This window comes from Podarcis raffonei, chromosome 3, assembly GCF_027172205.1.
Source record: "Podarcis raffonei isolate rPodRaf1 chromosome 3, rPodRaf1.pri, whole genome shotgun sequence".
Classification (NCBI taxonomy): domain Eukaryota; kingdom Metazoa; phylum Chordata; class Lepidosauria; order Squamata; family Lacertidae; genus Podarcis; species Podarcis raffonei.
This window is the reverse complement of record NC_070604.1, coordinates 57783256-57803077: the sequence shown is the minus strand read 5'-3', so window position 1 is coordinate 57803077 and position 19822 is coordinate 57783256. Positions and strand designations below refer to the sequence as shown.

Below are 19822 nucleotides of genomic sequence, written 5' to 3'. Positions count from 1 at the left end.
CAACATAGGAATAAACACATCTGGTTAGCCCATAATTAGACAGTCCCTAACATTTAAAGACTTGGCAGAATCTTGTTAGGTCAATTTTTTAAGCCCTCTGTGCGATCCTTCCTGACCTAAATGCCAGTGCAATAAACCAGCTAGTTATAACCTGGATTAAGCTGTGATTTACATTTAAATCCACAAATATTTCAAAACATTGAAGAAAATACAGTTTTATCGATCCTATGGCACCAAACCATAGGACAGAGCTTTCCAAACTGTGTGTCACAACACATTAGTGTGTCAGTTGCATTGTGGAGGTGTGTCACATAAATGCTCCCCGCACTCCTCTCGGGGCTGGAAAGGGGCTAGTTTAACCTCCAGTTTGCTAGTACAGTGGTACCTCGGGTTACATACACTTCAGGTTACAGACACCACTAACCCAGAAATAGTACCTCAGGTTAAGAACTTTGCTTCAGGATGAGAACAGAAATCACGCAGCGGCACCGCGGCAGCAGCAGGAGGCCCCATTAGCTAAAGTGGTGCTTCAGGTTAAGAACAGTTTCAGGTTAAGAACGGACCTCCAGAACAAATTAAGTACATAACCAGAGGTACCACTGTAAAACTGAATTACTGTGTTGCGAAATGATGCATGTCTAAAAAGTGAGTCACCAACAGGAAAAGTTGGGAAAGCTCTGCCATAGGATCTGCACCAAACTTTGCTAATTAAATTATAATATATTCCAATTTGATTACTTGAGAGGCAAGGCTTGGTAACAGGAAACAGATTAACCCCTTAAATCCAAACCAACCTCCTATAGGATGCTTATTCGTTTTTGAAACAGCCTGATTCCTGCACATGTGGTAATACTTGGTATATTTATCATCTTCTCAAGAAGACAGAAAGCCCCTTCAAGCGACCTTAATGAGTTACACCCCCTAGTCCAGTTATCTAGATTTGATGGTACAGTGGTACCTTGGGTTAAGAACTTAATTCGTTCTGGAGGTCCGTTCTTAACCTGAAGTACTTTAGCTAATGGGGCCTCCTGCTGCTGCCACGGCGCCGCTGCGCGATTTCTGTTCTCATCCTGAAGCAAAGTTCTTAACCCGAGGTACTATTTCTGGGTTAGCAGTCTGTAACCTGAAGCGTCTGTAACCTGAAGCATCTGTAACCCGAGGTATCACTGTATGAGGAATTATATCTTCTCAAAATAGCTTGTCAGCACTCATAATTTTTAATTAAAGGTCAAAATGAGACCCAGCAATACATTAAAAATTAAAAAGCAGTAGTTTGCACATTTTAACTTACTGCATAAAAAGCAGGTGCTGAAATTCAGTTGTAAATAAAGTCCTCTTCAAGCATTCAGTCAGTGAAGAGGGCAGCAGGGTCACGCATGCAAGCCTGGCCTCTAACATCCTTCTCCCACAGAAACCTTCATCGGAAAGTGCTTAGAAGCCTCCTTCAGAGTATGGTGAGGCTGAATCAGTGCCGTTTGGTGCTGCTACTCCAGAGCAGGTGCAAATGGACTGGTGATGCAGTAACACATATCTCAGAAATCAGTGTGGCTTATAACAGCACAGAACACTGTATGTCAGGGTGAAAGCACCTTGCATACAAGTAAGCTGCAATGCAATGTGAACTGCAGGGGCTGGTTGCACAAGCTCATCCAGACTTTGGAAACTTCACCAACACTTTCCAGATAAACTGGGGTGACTGTTCAGCTACTAAATTGTGACATTTTAAAGATTTGCCCAAAGCTGTTCAACTTTTTTAAAAAAGTAGTTTTTGGGTTGCCATACACCAAGATTTTCTTTCCTGATCCAAGTCCAAAACACTATCTGCTCCTATACTACACTTGAATCTTTTGTCTGCAAAAGGCTGCCAACATTATTTCAAAATGCACATTTGCTATGTCTGAGAGTTAAAACCCACTGCATTCAATAAGGCTTACTTTCATGAGGACTGCAGCCTAAAACACTGTAATCCTGTGACTTCAATAATCCTGGCTGCAATCCAATGCACGCTTACTCAGAATGCACCTTGTACTTAATGGGACTTGCGTAGGAATATGGTATTAACCGAGATGTAGGTCACTGAAAAATTCATATATTTAGCATTATAGCTATATTTAGCATAGCATTATGTATCCCATTAAGTCGCTGTACAAAATTTAAGTCTCTCTCTAATACCACTTGGGTTTACACAGGAAAGCATCTCAGATTATCCAAACTGCTTTACTGTGTGATGAGTTTTCTCACTCTTGCCTACAAAAGCTCACGTTAAAAAGCTATATGATAAAGTGTCAGACCACATGTGCCTGAAGGCAGAGGGCTTCCCCTGAAAAATCCTGGGAAGTGTAGCTCGGTAAACTACACGTGCAAGGTGCCCTTCACATGTTTGTTGTACCCCAGGACCGAACTGAAGGCCGCCAAAGAAACAGTGGGTTGAATGCAAACTTGGGGTGGAATGACTTCATTCACCCCATTGGTTTCAGCGAGAACAAGCGCGCGTCTGAAGATAGCGCCATGGAAGAAAGGGAGGAGATGGCGCTGGGGGGGACCGCGAGGCCGGGTGCGGAACAAGCCGGCACCAGGGTCCCCGCGCGGGCAGGCGGGCGGGCGGGGTTGCGCGGAGGGCGCCGGCGGGCCGAGGCAGCTGCGGCCCAGGCCCTCCTTGGCCAGGCATTGTGACGCGCGCGGGCGCCGACTGTGCTGCTGCGCAGCCGGGGGCGGCGTGCGCCAGGGCCCGAGGCCACATCGGCCATGAGGCGGCACCAGCAGCGGCGTCGGCCGCGGCGCGGGTCGGGCCAGTACCTCGGGGCGGAGCCCGGGTGGCGCGTCTCCCCGAGCGACCGAGGCGCGCCCAGCGCCAGCAAGGGCCGCAAGAAGGCGCCCGCCACGTCGTGCTGCAGCTTGTCGGGCGCCGAGACCCCGCGCAGGATGGCGCGGCGACGCAGCAGCCCCGGCCGCTTCTCCCCGCCGCGGCCCTTCCCGGACGCCTACAGTTCGGAGCCCGAGGTGGCGGGCGGCGAGGGCGGCCTGCGGCGACACCTCCTGGCGCAAGCGTACCGCGACGAGGGAGGCCTGCTGCTGCCCCCGCCGCGCAAGGGCAAGGGTTGCTCGACGGCGCCGCGCGGCAAGCGGCCCGCCGCCTCTGCCTCTTGCGCCTCCCCTCTGCGCCTGTCCGCTTGGCAGCAGCAGCACCTGGCGCCGGCGGGCGAAGGCTGCGCCACGCCGTGCACCACCTCCTGCACCACACTCTACGGCGGGGACTTCCCGGGGCACCCCGATCTCCCCGCGCGCTCCCCGGTGGGCAGGTGCACCCGCGTGGAGGAGCTGCTCCGCGACGACCAGTGGGCCAGCCCGGTGCCTCGGCCCTTGGAGTACGGCACGGATCTCCCCACCGACGCCAGCAAGCCTCCCTCCATCTGCCCCTCTTCCTTCTCCTTCGCCCAGTTCGACAACAAGGCCTCCCCTCGCCTGGAGAAGAAGGAGCTCCCTCGGAGGGACTGGCAGGAGCCCTGTGACAGCAGCCACAGCCTGGCAGACCTCATGCACTGTTTGGCGAGGCCGTATGAGGAGGAGGAGCCTCAGGCCTATCTGCCCCGTGACCCCAGCGCCCACCTGCACCAGCGCCTCCTGGGCCGCAAGCCCCGCCGCAAGCCCCGCAAGGGAGACCCGCAGGTCAGCCTGCAGGACCTGGCGGACAAAAGGTACGAGGACCTGATCCCCGAAAGGGACAAGAAGATTGCGGCCCTCATGCTCGCCAGGCACCAGGAGGAGGAAGAGATGAAGGACCCTCAGCTGCAGGTTTCTGACGCCTGGGATAAGATGAGGAGGAAGGAGAAGCAGCACAAGGCCAGGGCGGAGAAGGAGAGGCAGTACCAGTTGGTGGACAGCCTGGACCAGTGGCAGAGGGACCGCGATCAACGGAAAGCCAAGCTCAGGCTAGAGGAGCAGCAGCTGTTGGCAGCCCGGGAGAGGGATGTGATGCTTCGGGACAAGAAGTGGAAGAAGCTGGCCAAAGAGCAGGATTGCAGGCGGAGGGAGAAGCTGGAGAACGCTCGGCTTCAGGCCGAGTATCGGAAACGGTGCCAGGAAAAACAGCTCTGGGACAAAAGGTTAAGCGATAGGCGCACCAAAGAGCAGAACTCTGCTTTGTACAAGGAAAGGATGCTGCAGGCCCTGGAGAAGAGGCTGATAAAGGATATGGAAAGGAAGAGGAGGAAAATCGATATGAATGACTACAAGCAGACCAAGCACATGAGCGCTAAGGACCAGGTGGAAGATCGGGTCAAAGCCGATGAGCTGTACAAGAGGCTGTGTATCGAACAAAAGCTTCAGAGGTCCCAGGAAATCCTGGAGCAGCTGCTTGAAGAAAGGAACAGGGAACTGAAGGAGAAGACTTTAAAGGAAGAAGAGCAGGGCTTGATAGCCAAGGTAAGAGCCAAAGAGACAGAGGAAGAGAAGAGGAGGCGCAAGGAGATGTTGCTGCAGATAGCTGAGATGAAGATCCAGCAGGCCAGAGAAATCATGTCCAAAAATATCCGGGACAGATCGCAGCGCGTGAGAGAGCTGAACTGTATGAAAGAACGGAACCACCATTTTCGCAAACAGAAGCTTGATTATGACGAAAAATGTCACCTACGGGAAATGCAAGAAGCTTTAAGAAGGAAAGCTCAGAAAAGCAATCAGATTCTAAGGCACAAGGACGCAGCTATCGACGAGTCTAGGAGAATAGCCAAAGCATCTTACGACCTTAGAGAAAAAGTGAGAGACCTGATAAATCGCAATTCATTCGACCAGATGGCTTTAGATGCGCAACGTAATGCAAGCCTCCTTAGAGGCCTGTAATGAAGTTTAAGGAAACATTCCAGACTGTGTTGTGTCAAAAAAAGATGGTTGTAATGCGTTCGCTCTGCATTGCTGTACACTAAAGTGATTTGAGCCTTAATTACTGTTTGACTCATAAGTGTTTGGTTTACAAACATTTACTGTTTATACTAAAAATCTATCACTTGCATTGTGATTTGATCGTGAAGAGAAAGAATTGAACTTTGGCCCTGTGCTACTCTTTATGGAAAGTGGCCTTGGTTTAATGCTAGGCACTTTGAACTGAGTATTCTTGTAACAAATTATGATTTTGTAAAATTCTATTTTACAATGAATATCTGAAGTGTTCACAAATTACGGAGTTTACACAGTTTGTGAATGGTTCATGAAACATTTCAAAGTATGTAGCAGTTCATCATACATCAAGAATAGAATCATATTTAAAGATATTCCAATAATTTATTATCTAAAGAAATACTATTTTTAGGGCTAAATAACCTAAGCAGTTGCCTGCAATCTGCACGGTCAACCATTTACACTAGTCCCATTTATTTCAGCTGAGCACATGTGCTTATCACTGTGCATGCACAATTGCCGTAGTTTGGCAAACATAATGAATATATTGTTTTAGCATATGGCTATGATGGCTCTGTCAAGTTTGTAATGTAGTGAATTAGAAACTTTTTTATGAAGGAAACTGCAAGAACACAAACCATGTATAATTTATAAAGTATTCTTAAAATAAAGTTTGATCAGTATATTTCCATATTTTGAAAAGTAGGAATTGTATTACTTTATGTTCAATAACAGTGACTGTTGGGAATGTGGAGATGATTCCACTGTCATATCCAACTCTGAGCTTGAATTTGCAAGGCAGAAGTGAGAGAGAGGGGAATACCCTACATTTCTATATACATTTTTCAGCTTAAAAAAAACCTCTCTCCCATTGAAAGCAGTGGGAAGGAATGGGGAGGGAGAGATTTAGTCATGCACAAGAGTATAACTAAAAAGCTACCTGTAAACCAGGAGGATTTGGAATCTTGGATCCAAGCTGCTTCCCAAATCATTCCCCTTTGATCTCCTCCAACCTGGAGCTCTGATGTTGGTTGGGGCAGGATTGCGGAGGAGGGAGGTTCTGATACCAGATTTCTCTATCTTAACATCAGAGTTATATATGTGACCTATCCTGTTTCCTCTAGGATGACCTTCCAGGAAACTATCATTACATCATTCATATTCTGGGTTGATCTGTGATCTGAAACAGATAATAAACAATTATAAATATGGTGAATTAATTACCCATCTTAATGTAATTAAAAATTAATAAGCATGTGTGTTATTTGATAGGTTGGTTGGAGAGAATAAAATGACAGAACTTGAGGAACAATAACTTCACTTCTATTGCCACGAGTGCACAAAACATTCAAGATTCACACATCTGATACTTGACTGAAACTGTGTCAGAGCACTTGGAGCCTAAGGTTTGGACTTGTAACCAGACAGTACCACAAACAGGACCACATGGCTTCCTTTCCTCCTTCATATAAGTTCTAAAACTGGCCTAGATGCAGACGAAGTGGACCCCACTACCATCACATGACACAATCAGTCCCAATCTTGGCCCAATCACTTTTGTCTCCACCACCCTGGCTGATGTGAATGGCAGGACTGGGGCTATGACCCTGGCCCTGCCGGGAGCTGACCAAAGTTTGGATTTCACAGTATATACCTAAGACACTCTGGAAAGTATTAAGAACTGGTGTGTCACTGAAATAAATGTTCTCCCCTTGGGTGCTGCAATCTCACTACCATCACATTTTAATCTTAGAAAAGTTGATATGCTTATATTTGGATATAGGAAAGGCTACTTTTTGCATAACACATAGCTCACAATATTTCTTTTGAGGGGAGTAGATGCTTCTTTCCTGAAAATTAAGATTCCTCACCAGAATGTAGCACTTCTAAAATGGACCAGAGGAGGGCACTAAAGAGTTGCACAATGATTTTTCATTTGGAAAGAGCTGTTAAAATAGATTTTGGAGCTGGAATCATTTTATTGGCCTTATCATGTATACATGACAAGTGCAAACCTCTGATTCAGAAGCAAGTCCCAACTTATTTAATGGGGCATACTCTAAAGCAGTGCTTTTTTCTGGGAGGACGCAGGGGTACGCATACCCCTAAACATTTTGTGAATCTAACTTTGGCCTCTTTGAGGGGCAGTATTTCAATATGAGTAGGAAAATGAGAGTACCCCTAAACATTTTTTTTTTGGGGGGGGACTATTCTAAAGTATCCTTATGGGCCTGCCCAATCAGGGTAAATTTGAAAATCCCATTGATCCTAATTGAAGAGTTAAGCAAATGTTTGACTGTTATCTGTTGGAGTCAATGGGAAGTCTCTTGTATATTTGTTAAATTTGTATCTTGCCTTTCCACCAGATGGTGCTCAATTAACTGCTCAGATCATGCCCTATCTGCTGTAAATGCTGGATCCATTGCACATGTTCTCTTATCAGCTACTATACCCTTCCCCTGCATATCAAGGGAGTCTGTCCGTCTGTCTGTCTGTCATTAAAGGCCAGTTAACAGTTACTAGACCTCCAATAACCTATTAGAGGCAGAGAGAGAGGATATTCTGTTTGTGTCACAGAGTACTTTTAGAGGTCACTTGCTCATTTCTGCTTTTAAATGGTTCCTGCTATCAACTGTCATTACATCAGATTTGACCTGAAATAAAGTTACAAGAGGTGAAATGTGCAGGCATCTCAGCACTTCAAGAACTTCCCCAGCAATTTCAAGAATCTATATGAAATCTCTTGAGTGAAATTGGGGGCACGGGGACTGTTGTCATTTGTCTGCTGATGATAGTGCTTTTTCCATCATCTGTTTATCTAAGGGCGATGGTATTGGCTGTGAACTTGCATCTCTACACTATAATGAATGGGTGGTGGTGATGGGTGGGCTGTTGGATGTAAAGAAGATGGGATTGGCTGCTCTAGATTGGGATGAGGGAAAGCTACACTCCCTCAGAGCTGGTGTTTGCCACAGTCCTCGCTTGAGTTGACTACTGTAATGTGCACTATGTGAGACGCCCCTTGAACACTGTCCAGAAGCTTCAGCTGATCTGCACCAGGTTGCTTGCCTTGCCAATACAGTGGCACCTCGGGTTACATACGCTTCAGATTACATACGCTTCAGATTACAGACTCCGCTAAGCCAGAAATAGTACCTCGGGATAAGAACTTTGCTTCAGGATGAGAACAGTAATCGGGCTCTGGCGGCGCAGCGGCAGCAGGAGTCCCCATTAGCTAAGGTGGTGCTTCAGGTTAAGAACAGTTTCAGGTTAAGAATGAATTAAGTACTTAACTCGAGGTACCACTGTATTATATACTCAAAGAGTATATAATAGTGGTCTCCCAGTGCCAAAGTAGATATTATCTTAAATATGGGTATGTGGGTATATATATATATATATATATATATATATATATATATATATATATTTAAAAACTATGATTTACAATGGATGATGAGAGGCAGAGGGCCGCTGAATTTTTGTGCCAAACAGGGCACTGCTGAAATTTGAGACCCCAAGATCCACCACTGACCCACAGTCACAGCAGACTGACTTAGCACAAACCTGTGTTAGTGACCTAATAGAACATCATGAAATGGTCTCCCTGCATGCTGCCTGCAGTCAGAATTCTTTTTGCAAAAATGTGGAAATCAGCTTGTACTCTGCCTATTAAAGAATGGATAGAAAAAACTGAGGAATCACTGCTATGGTTAAATTGAAGAATTGTCTCAGATTTAAAGAAAGAAACCAAAGGTATGTCGCAACAATAGTTTACGAGTGTTGGATTTATGCAGGACTTGTTGGATTCTAGTGATTCTACTTATTCCCCTGGGCTCCTTTGGGAAGATGAACAGGAAATTATTATTATTCAGATAACTCATCAGGTCCAGTGAGCATGGTCAATAGTAAGGGATCATGAGACTTGTAGTCCACAATGTCTAGAGGGCAATGTGTTGTCTACCCCTGGCTTAAGAAAGGTTTGTGTGTATTGGCTATTTCCTTCTCCTCACTCCTCTCAACCTGTTAATTCCTAAATACACAAATTGTAAAAAATTAAAAACCTAAACAACAAAAATCTGTAAGAGTCTCATGATCTCTCTTTCAAAGAACGCAGAACCTACCATTGTTCAGGAAATGTGGAGAAAAAAATGTGTCATATTTATGTGGAGATATGGCATGAAAATGTTTTTGGGGGAAGCCTTATTTGATTTGGAGCTATAGCAGGACTAGAAATGAGTGTTACTTGTTTATTTGGTTAACACCAATGTACTAGTTTACAAATGATCCCTTTGATCACTTTTTATTTTCTGTTGCTTGGTCATGGTATTCCTGCAGAAAAGTTTATTAAGAGAGTAATGAAACCAATATCCCTTATTTATCCCTTGGATTCTCTTCCAATAAATTATATTGTGGAATTGTGAAGATATTGCTTCCTAACATTTCTCTGTCCCGTTCCCCACTCTGAAGCCACCTTGTGTAAATCTAGAATATGATGTTTCCAACTTGGTTTTCTTTATTACCATGCAGACGATATTCAACTATTCTTCCCCTCACCAAAAAAGAAGTCTGGGGAACCAGTGTTTTTTCCCCCCAGGCTTTCTTCTTAACTTAAAAAACAAAACAAAAAACCCACCTCCCACAAGCTGAAGTCTGTTTTGCGTTGTTAGGCCAAGCCATCGTCTGATGGTGATGTAATGGAGAAGATCCACGATGACTGGCTGCAGCCAAACTGGTCATGTTTTGTCCACACATGGCAGAGCAGTCGGTGTACAACACTGTCACACTGAAGCTAAATCTGTCCTTACAAAAGACGGCTAAAGAAAAAGCATTCAGAGTCTAACAAAGCACCAGCCGAGCATGAAAGCAAAGGAAATCTTGCATTCAGTAGAGAGACAGTTGCCAGCTCTTTCAGTTAAAGGCTGGCGACTATGCCATGTGGTAACAGGAGGCGACAATTTTTTTCTGCTCCTTGTGATATGCAAGCTGGATCTTCAGGTGGGAGACAGACGAAGATAGCTGAGGGAAACACTTCCGTGATACGTCGTTTGGCTGCTGAAGCCCTCAGAAAATACAGTGGTACCTTGGGTTAAGTACTTAATTTGTTCCGGAGGTCAGTTCTTAACCGGAAACTGTTCTTAACCTGAAGCACCACTTTAGCTAATGGGGCCTCCTGCTGCTGCTGCTGCGCCGCTGCCACCCGATTTCTGTTCTCACCCTGAAGCAAAGTTCTTAACCTGAAGCACTATTTCTGGGTTAGCGGAGTCTGTAACCTGAAGCGTATGTAACCTGAAGCGTATGTAACCTGAGGTACCACTGTACTGCTTTTTCAAAAAGCAGAGCACTGTGGGTTGGATCCAAAGAACAAGCACAGAAGGAAATTAGCTGGTGGTGCCATTCCACAAATAGCTTGCACAAGAAGTGGCACAGCATTGGCCATTGGCTTTAAGAACATGGCTATAATAGCCAGTTCTACTCACTTGCTTTACTTATTCCAGTCTTTCTTCAAAAAGCTTAGAATAACATACATCCACTTTTTGCCCCTCAGAATTTGCTGATTGAGGCAGCTGCCCCACTCTGCCACCTTTTGCCGATTACTGAATAGGAGCGGAAAACAGAAAGCAATGGCAGAAATGAATATCTCAAATGTTTCCAAAGCCTGTTTTAGCATGTCTTTGGATCATGGAAACATTTGCACAAACCATATACTCCTGTCAGTGCTATTTTTCCAGAAAAAGAGTTGCCAAACTCACCATGAATGCCTCCCTTGTTCTCTTATAATGGCAATGGTGCCCACCTGAGAGGGGCCAGAACTGAGTTCTGGTGAGTTCTGGTTGAAAGAAAGCCCTGATTCCAATCAGAGAAAGCAAAGGCTGTGTACACATTGCCATTTACCCCAGGTCTGGTATACACCCACCACTAGTGTTTGAAGGGGTGTAGACGACCCATTGGTATCCTGTCACTTTTTGAGAAATATTCCTGTTTGGTGCTGTTTGCCTCAAACCAGCTTCCATCATTAGGAAATGGAAGCTGCAGTTAAGGCGGAGACAGCTGTTGCACATGCACAGAAGATGGTTTCACTGAATTGCGCATTAAGCAAAGGCATCCTCATCGCCGCCACCACCCCCGGTGTGTACAGCAATATAAGTAAGCATCTTTAAACATGGGGGATGGGGATATGGAGGAACATCATCAGCTGTATTTTAAACCACTAATGTATACATAGCCAAAGGTTTTGTGCCTGCATGTGACAACTGAGAGCATTATTAAATTCATAAGATCTAATCTGCACAATCTGCTCCCTTGTTCTCACTTGCTTTCAGCCAGTTGGCCATGCGCTTTCATTCTAAGTTTGGGTTTTATTTTAAGAAAGGCATGGCCCCTTTCGGAAGAAGGAGAATAAGGTCATGTGAAGAAACATGCACATCAGTGTGATGTAGTGGTTTGAGTGTTGGACTAGGATCTGGGAGATCAGGGTTCAAATCTCCACTTGGCCATGAAGCCAAGTCATCACTGGATGACCATAGGCTAGTCACTCACTGCCTCTCAGGCTAACCTACCTCACAGGGTTGTTGTGGGGATCAAATGAAGAGCGGTGTGCCATGCATGGAGAATAGGGTGGGATATCAATGCAACAAAGAAATAGATATCTCCCTTTTTTAAAAATAAAAATATCCTTGGAAAACAAAATGAAACAAATCAAATATAAGAAAGGTTCTAGAAGCAAAACACTAACTCTTTCTGATGCCAGGGCACATTCTGATAAGCTATAAAGTCCATCCATTTATCTGCAGCATGAATGGGTTGGAAGAGTAGTCCTTTCTTATCAATTCTGTCTGGTAAATTATCCATTTTGAAACGGTGGCGGCTAGATTAAGAGTAGGGCTGGCCCAATACATTTTGGCACCTGAGGCAAACCACAAAATGGCACCTCCCTCCCCACTGATGAGGAAGGAGTGAGTGAAGAACTAAATCAGGAACAAGGTGGGGGAATCAGGATCTACGGCCCCTGTGGATCCTGCCAGCTAAAGTTGTTGTCTCACCTTGTGTCATGCATAGGCTGGTCCTGGTTAAGAGGTTTTTTTCTAGTGCTTGTTCCATACTGTTTTAGCAGCTATCAATATATCCCTAACATACGGTTTCACCATGCCAGGTAAATTAACTTCATTAACATGAAACAATTATCATTAAATGCTAGAAATTCGAAGGTTGCCAAATTACTTGCAAGATAGGAGTGGGAGGCCAGCTGTAGTCACACGAGATCATTTGTTTGACCCTTTGGAATGGTAAAATACTCCATATGCCCATAGAGAGTGCTGGAACTTCTGGGTGAGATTCGCTACCTATAAATGAAAATCCTGTAATGAAAGCTGAGTGCTTCATCCCCAACACACAGAGGAGAGCGATCCATCTAATTTCTCTTCCTTACAAATTGCCAGAGGGGTTACTACAGTTCAGGCAGGCTCATTAAAGGCAGTGCCAAACGTGTTGAGAATGGATGGACGCGGATTCAATGAAAAGGAGCCTGAAAGCCTATTCTACACAATCCAATTGTTACTAAGCTCCTACCTAACAAAGGGTTGTATTGTTTGAGGAGTGATTTCTGCCAGGGTGGGAAAAAGCCTTGAAATGTAGTGCCAAATATATTTTAAAAGGGAATATTGTACAGTATATGACCCAATGAACTATGGCTCTCTCTTTCTCATATAGACACATTGGATAATAAAACATGAATGTTTCAGAGAGAGAGAGATTCTTCTTTCTAACCTTTGAACTAGCTCTAGTCTCACCCACCTCCCACCCTCCCAGTTTTCTGTTTCAGGAAAAAGAGCAGAACACTATGATTCACATTTCTTCCTTCTCTATAATTTCTGAAGTGTGACCCACAAATCCCAAATAGCTTTGAAACGCATGGCTCATTTTGCATATTAATGGCAGTAGATAAATATACAGACAAAAGGGCTTCTTCACACAGTGCTTAGTTAAATTATGATTTTTGTTCTCATAGGAGGCACCAACTTGAATGGCTTTAAAAGAGGATTAGACAAATTCGTGGAAGGTAAGTTATCAATGGCTACTAGCCAAAATGGCTACGTTATGCCTCCACTGTTAGAGACAAGCACATCTCTTAATGCTAAGAGGCACAAGAGAGAGTGTGTTGTTACTGTAAAATCTCTGGCTAATCTAGTGCAATAGTATCTTAGATATCTACTGGGAGGTCCTGACCAACCTTCTGTTCGACACTGTCAAATTTGGTCAGTGCTTGAATTGGAGACCAATGTACATCACTACAAACCTTTAAGTACAATAAACATACACATACGGTTTCCTTGTGTTCTTGTAACATGGCTCATAGCTCTGTGAGATCAAGTTGTTTTGGTCTTTATGGTGGGTGGAGGAGTATTTGTGAAGGTACCGATTTTGTTACAGTTTTCCTCCATGTACACGAACATCACAGCGGAAGCTTATGAAGCTATAAGTAAATAGCTAATGGCATAAAATGACAACTAATTCTCCTAATAATCCACATCAGTCTTCAAATCACTGGGTTGTGAATGTAGTGGTAACTTGAATGCTTTTCTGTGCTTATGTTTTGAAACTTGCAAGCGTGCTGTGTCTGGTGTGGCTTCTTCCCTTTCTCTCACCAGTGAAGCCAAGCCAAAAATGATCATTAGCAACAGTAATTATTTCTTAATAGGAATAATGAAAAATGACACACCTAACTAACTCTGGCTTCATGCCTACCACAGAGCCTCCATTATTTGGATGAGGTGGAGTTCCTAGTTCCATTTCAGTTAGATTTCATGCCTGGGCTTGGCTTTGAAACCGCTTTGGTCACTCTGACAGATGGCCTATGCTGGAAGAGAGACGGGGGAATCATAGAGTTGAAGGACTCTTGTAGGCTATCCTGACCTTGATGCAAACAAGCCAGCACCAAGTCATCCCCAGGAAATGACTCATCAAGTGTTTGCTCGAATACCACCAGAGAGGAACTTCCCACAGCCTTTACTGGTATTTGGTTCAAACTTCTCTTATGGTCAAATTTTCTGTCTTGCTGATTCTTCTGGATTGTTCAGCAGCTTCGAAAACCATCGACCATGGAACTTTCTGGACAGGCTTGGACTGATTAAGGATTGGAAGTGCTGCCCTATGTATCAATTAAATAATCTATTATGTGTTATAATGAAAGCTGTTTATTTAAAAGCCTTTGCACATAATTCTAAACCAATTTTAAATGTTAATCGTTGTTAAGCATCATTAAAGTTGAGGCATCTAGCAATCACTTAAATCTTGGTTTATTACATCATAAATTCATGGACAGCACTAGCCAGGGCTTATGGTTAGTCCATTATTTACCAGATGGAATCTTTGGGATTGCTTTTCAACAAAAACATTTTGCTTGTGTGACCTACTTCAAAATATATTTGTCATTAATAATGTTTTCTTCTTCTTTTAAAAATTGAAACCGTACCTTCAAGGACGTATGCAGAGGGACATGTTTGCAATGACTGTGAACAGTCGATGGAACACTTTTCTCTTCTATTGTGTCACTTTTCCTCCCTGCTAAGCTAGCAAATTGCTGCCAGGAGGGCTCAAGAAACCATAGCAACTATCTAGTGACAACCCTGTGTAGTTTTTGTTCCACAGTAGAAGGATCCATTAATCACATTGATTTCTGCCAGTGTGGTTTTAGATACTTTTAAAGCTCTTAGCTAAAAATTGTACCACATCTGTATGTGGTGAAGTAGCTTCTCTGCATAATCATCATCATCATCATCTTAAAGTTCTAAGGAAATGTGGCTTTTTACACAGCTTTGGTATTTTCTCATATTCAAAGATGAAGTTGTGCACGGAAGACAACGGTGCCACATTTATTGTGGCCTTTGGAATATCTGAGCACAGATATTACTTAAGAGCATATCACTGTTATGCATATTTTAAAGTCAGCCGTTCACTTACAAATTTTAGTTAATTCATTTTTGTACTATGTACCGTATTGGCCTGAATATAAATTGCACCTGAATATAAGCCACACCTTTAAAATTCTAAGGGGGAAAAGAAGAAAAGACAATACCTGAATATAAGCCACTCCCTTAAAATTCCGCAGGCACGAACACCTGTTCCATTTTACTGTATGTCTGCTTCAGCAGCAATATTGTAAAAGTCAATTTTTGTAAGGTTGCGAATTTAAGCCGCACTTTAACTTTTCTTGGTCGGAATTTGGAAAAAAAGTGAGACTTATATTCAGGCCGATATGGTATATATAGATTTGCTATCTGCCACCCTGGCCCCATTTGCACCAGTCCAGCCCAGAACAGAGTCATACCTCATTGGACTGGAGGGGGTGGGAGGGGGCACATGTGTCTTTGCTTATATGAGGAGCATTTTTCTTCCACTGAAGGAACTGGAGGTCTTTTTAAATGGAATAGGTATATATGTACATGACACATCTCCTTTGTCTGGTAATCACGGGATTGGGATGCTGGTGTTCCAAGTATCACTAGGACAGAGATGGGGAACATATGGTCCTCTTGATGTTGTTGAATTTCAGTTCCCAACCGGCCCAGACAGCAGGGTCAATGGTTGGGGCTGATGGCAGTTGTAGTCCAACAACATGTCCTGCTTTTGCACTAGAGAATATTGTTTAATGTGCAATAATCCATTGCACGAGCATGAAGGTGGAGTTTCAGTTTCACTTTCTGTTGTGGTGCTACATCCCTGGAGCTTTCCACATTAAGTAAAAACATTTTGGGCCAGATTCAACTAATCCATTGCTCTAGAATGCAACGACTCTTGCAAGTGTAACATAAATTCCCCAAGGGCTGGGAGAATACCCAGACCAGTGAGCAGGGGAAAAGAGGGAAGATATTGTTCCATCTGGCAAGCAGAAATGCTGGAGCTGGTGGACTACTAACATTCACATGATCTTGAATTCCATCCAAAATTATTATTATTCACACAGCCTTTTCAGAATCTCTGGTTTTTGAGTGATGAGTTTTTCTGGCTCATCTGCCATGATCTTCTTGTGCCTTAGGAATCTTTACTGATTCTGTTGCATTTTTCAACCCACTTTGGGAGACTGTTATGTCTGAAAAACTATATATAATGCCTTAAAATAAATACAGCTTGGATCACAGAACAATTTAAAAGCACATGAAGCCATCGCTTTGCTGAAGTTACGCGTGCATGGGTCTGTTCAGTGCCTGGATGGATCACTGGTAGAAGAAAAATAAGAAACATAAGAAACATAATCTTGAGCAGGTACAAATTAAGCACAGGAATGAGTAAATTTAGCTTATTTTAAGCTGTTCACTCATATATACACATTTATGATCCTTAGAAGTTTCAGTGTCTGGAGGCGGTTGGAGTGTCTGGAGGCGGTTGGAGGATGGATGGCGGCTAACAGATTGAGGTTGAATCCTGACAAGACAGAAGGACTGTTTTTGGGGGACAGGAGGCGGGCAGGTGTGGAGGATTCCCTGGTCCTGAATGGGGTAATTGTGCCCCTGAAGGACCAGGTGCGCAGCCTGGTAGTTATTTTGGACTCACAGCTGTCCATGGAGGCACAGGTCAAATCTGTGTCCAGGGCAGCTGTTTACCAGTTCCATCTGGTACGTAGGCTGAGACCCTATCTGCCTGCGGACTGTCTCGCCAGAGTGGTGCATGCTCTGGTTATCTCCCGCTTGGACTACTGCAATGCACTCTACGTGGGGCTACCTTTGAAGGTGACTCGGAAACTACAACTAATCCAGAATGCGGCAGCTAGACTGGTGACTGGGGGCGGCCGCCGAGACCATATAACACCGGTCTTGAAAGACCTACATTGGCTCCCAGTACGTTTCCGAGCACAATTCAAAGTGTTGGTGCTGACCTTTAAAGCCCTAAACGGCCTCGGTCCAGTATACCTGAAGGAGCGTCTCCACCCCCATCATTCTGCCCGGACGCTGAGGTCCAGCGCCGAGGGCCTTCTGGCGGTTCCCTCATTGCGAGAAGCAAAGCTGCAGGGAACCAGGCAGAGGGCCTTCTCGGTAGTGGCGCCCGCCCTGTGGAACGCCCTTCCAGCAGATGTCAAAGCGATAAACAACTACCTGACATTCAGAAGACATCTTAAGGCAGCCCTGTTCAGGGAAGTTTTTAACGTGTGATATTTTACTGTATTTTTGGTTTTTATGGAAGCCGCCCAGAGTGGCTGGGGAGGCCCAGCCAGATGGGCGGGGTATAAATAAATTATTATTATTATTATTATTATTATTATTATTATTATTATTATTATTATTATTATTTTCTTGATTGCAGCAATAGTATGGGTAGCTAAAGGGCATCTTTCGATTCTCTCTGCTTTCTAGGCTATTCTCCAGGAACTGTGTAGGCTGTATTTATGTTTGATGAAAAATGCAGATATCTTAAAGTCCATCCACATAGGAAATCTGCATCAGTTTCCAATGAATGAGAGCATTCTGCTGTGGAAGTGATTTGAATCTTAAGAGCATAGAGTGAATACAACAGCCTGCTTAAAGATTCTTCTAATTCACTGCATTCTTGCATGGCCATTTGAAGGATTAGCGCAGAGTTCCTAAGAAGCCCTGGTGGCATATTAAATCTGTGCCCATGCTACAACTATGTTAGTGATGTAACTACTCAGGCATTACAGCATCCACTCCTTCTCAGTGTTAAGTTGTTTTTTTTAAGTGGTTTGTAATTTTACTTTTGAATAAAAATAAATGGAACAGATTCCTATTCTGTTGCCGTTTCACTAATGCTGGGACATCCAGCACTAGTTACTCATTTCTAATGTGCCTTGCAGTACAGAAATGACACTCAGGCATGTGTTCCCAGGTATGTAGGAAGCTGATTTCTCCATAGTACAAATAGGCCCAAAGGGAACTGCTGCTTTATCCTGAGTTGTCATCACTGATCTGTATAGTTCAGTAATTTCCAGTGAAATGCAAGCAGGCAAAAAGGGATGCTAAACAAAAGAATTTGAGGAACACATTGCTAAAAACATGAAGACCAAGATGCAAAAAATATTTAAATACATTAGTAGCAGGAACAGGACTAGAGAGGCAGTTGGGCTTTTGGATGACAAGGGAGTCAAAGATGTGCTAACAGAGATTGCAAAGAAACTGAATAAATGTTTTCCACCTGTCTTCACAGGGGAAGATATAAGGTAGACCATGTGCTTTAACCAACTTTTCACAGGGAGCCTGAGGAACTGAGACAAATAGTGGTGATAAGTACTAGACTTTATTGACAAAACAAAAACTGACAGATGGCATCCACCAGAAAGTTCCCAAATAACTCAAAAGTGAAATTACTGATCTGCTAACAAAAATATGTAACTTGTCCCCATCTTCTCCACTGGAGCTTCTCTTATAGATCTTCTTTTATAAACACCCAAACATTTACACATACACATTTTTAGCAGATCTACTTGGAATGAGCAAGTTTTATTTTAACACAATGAAAAATAAGATTGTGAAAGTCCCTGAGCTAGTACACCACCAATTAATTTCTGCAAGCCTGTGTGCAATAGAAGTAAATTATGCTTAGGATCAAGCCATATTATTTATTCCAGGGTGAAGGGGAACCCAGACCTAAAAGATTCATAAAACCAAATCTTTCTTAAACACCATGACTTGGATCCTAACTTTCTTTCCATAAGTGGAACAGAGTTCACATTCACAAAACAGGGATTTCAGGCCTCACCCCATCCAACTGCAGCCCCTGAACTTTTGCTCCTGGGGGTTGTGGGATTCCTGGATATGGCATGAGTGAAGGGCTACAGACAAAGAGGAAATGGTCAAAAATCTGCCCTTTACATGAACTGAGGAGCAACTTAGGATCCAAGCCTGTACATGAACTTAGGATCCAAGCCTATTACATGAACTGAGAAGCAACTTAAGATCCAAGCCTATACAAACAGCTAGACAAAGCCATTCATATAAATCAGCAAGAAAAGCAAATATATAACCCAAAATCTTCATTTGAAAGAAAATGTGAAAAATCACATGTATGAAACTAAGTTCAACTCTAGCATTTGTTGAACCTGAGATATGAAGCAAATTGAGTAGCCTGTGTTCTTCTTATTTTCATCTTTTATTTGTGGTAAGAAACTAGACTGCTCCCTCCTTTCATTGTTTTACTTTCAACACCATTCCCCATGGATACGGATGACAGACACAGTTGTGTCAGAAAAATAATTATTTTATGGCCATATGAATTCTTGCCTGCCCTTGAGCAAAATCACAAGTTCTTAAAACTTACAAAGAAACAAAGCCATAACTTTGTATATATACAGATACTTTCTATGATTCAATGTATGACAATTTTACCATACAAATTGTACAATTTCCATATAAATGTCTCTAAAAATATTTTTAAATGAATCATACATTCAAGAAAAATTCTCTAAAAGGCTTGCAAGATACAGCTATATACGCTTACAGCCACTTGAATGAGATATTTTGTGTGTTTGCATACACTGCAGGAGTTGATTGAAGAAACAGCTAAGCTTTAAAAGTACAGGGAAGCACCCCATCCCACCCCTTCCAGTTGATGAAATACCTGGTTTCTTTCTACAACATTCCTTTTGATTACCGTATTTTTCGTCCCATAGGACGCTCCGTCCCATAGGACGCACCTAGTTTTTTTGGGGGGGAAATAAAGGAATTTTTTCCCCCTTTATTTCCCCCCCAAAACCAGGTCGGGGAAACCGAACCAGGTCGAGGAACAGCGGGATGGCAGCGCTGCGCCTCCCTGCTGTCCCCCGAGCTTGTGGGGCTGGCCGATGTTTGCCCGGCGCGAGGGGCGCTCTGCTTCAGGGTGACCCTCGTGCCGGGCGGCAGGCTGCTATCCGCAGCGTGGGGAGCCCTGCGGGGAACTCCCGCAGGGCTGCCTAGGCTGCGGATGTGTTCCCGAAGCGCCGGGCACT

At 43.8% G+C, this 19822-nt stretch overlaps 1 protein-coding gene across 1 annotated transcript; it reads left to right on the top strand.

Annotated features, from left to right (window-relative positions):
• Positions 1-2907: 2907 nt before the first annotated feature.
• CCDC185 (coiled-coil domain containing 185) lies at positions 2908-4936 on the top strand. The gene has a single exon (XM_053381811.1). The coding sequence runs from the start codon at positions 2923-2925 to the stop codon at positions 4834-4836; it is 1914 nt and encodes a 637-aa protein (XP_053237786.1). The 5' UTR covers positions 2908-2922; the 3' UTR covers positions 4837-4936.
• Positions 4937-19822: the final 14886 nt, after the last annotated feature.

Bases quoted from the DNA above. Each gene is read 5' to 3' on its own strand.
- CCDC185 (XM_053381811.1), top strand. From the start codon at position 2,923: ATGGCGCGGCGACGCAGCAGCCCCGGCCGCTTCTCCCCGCCGCGGCCC.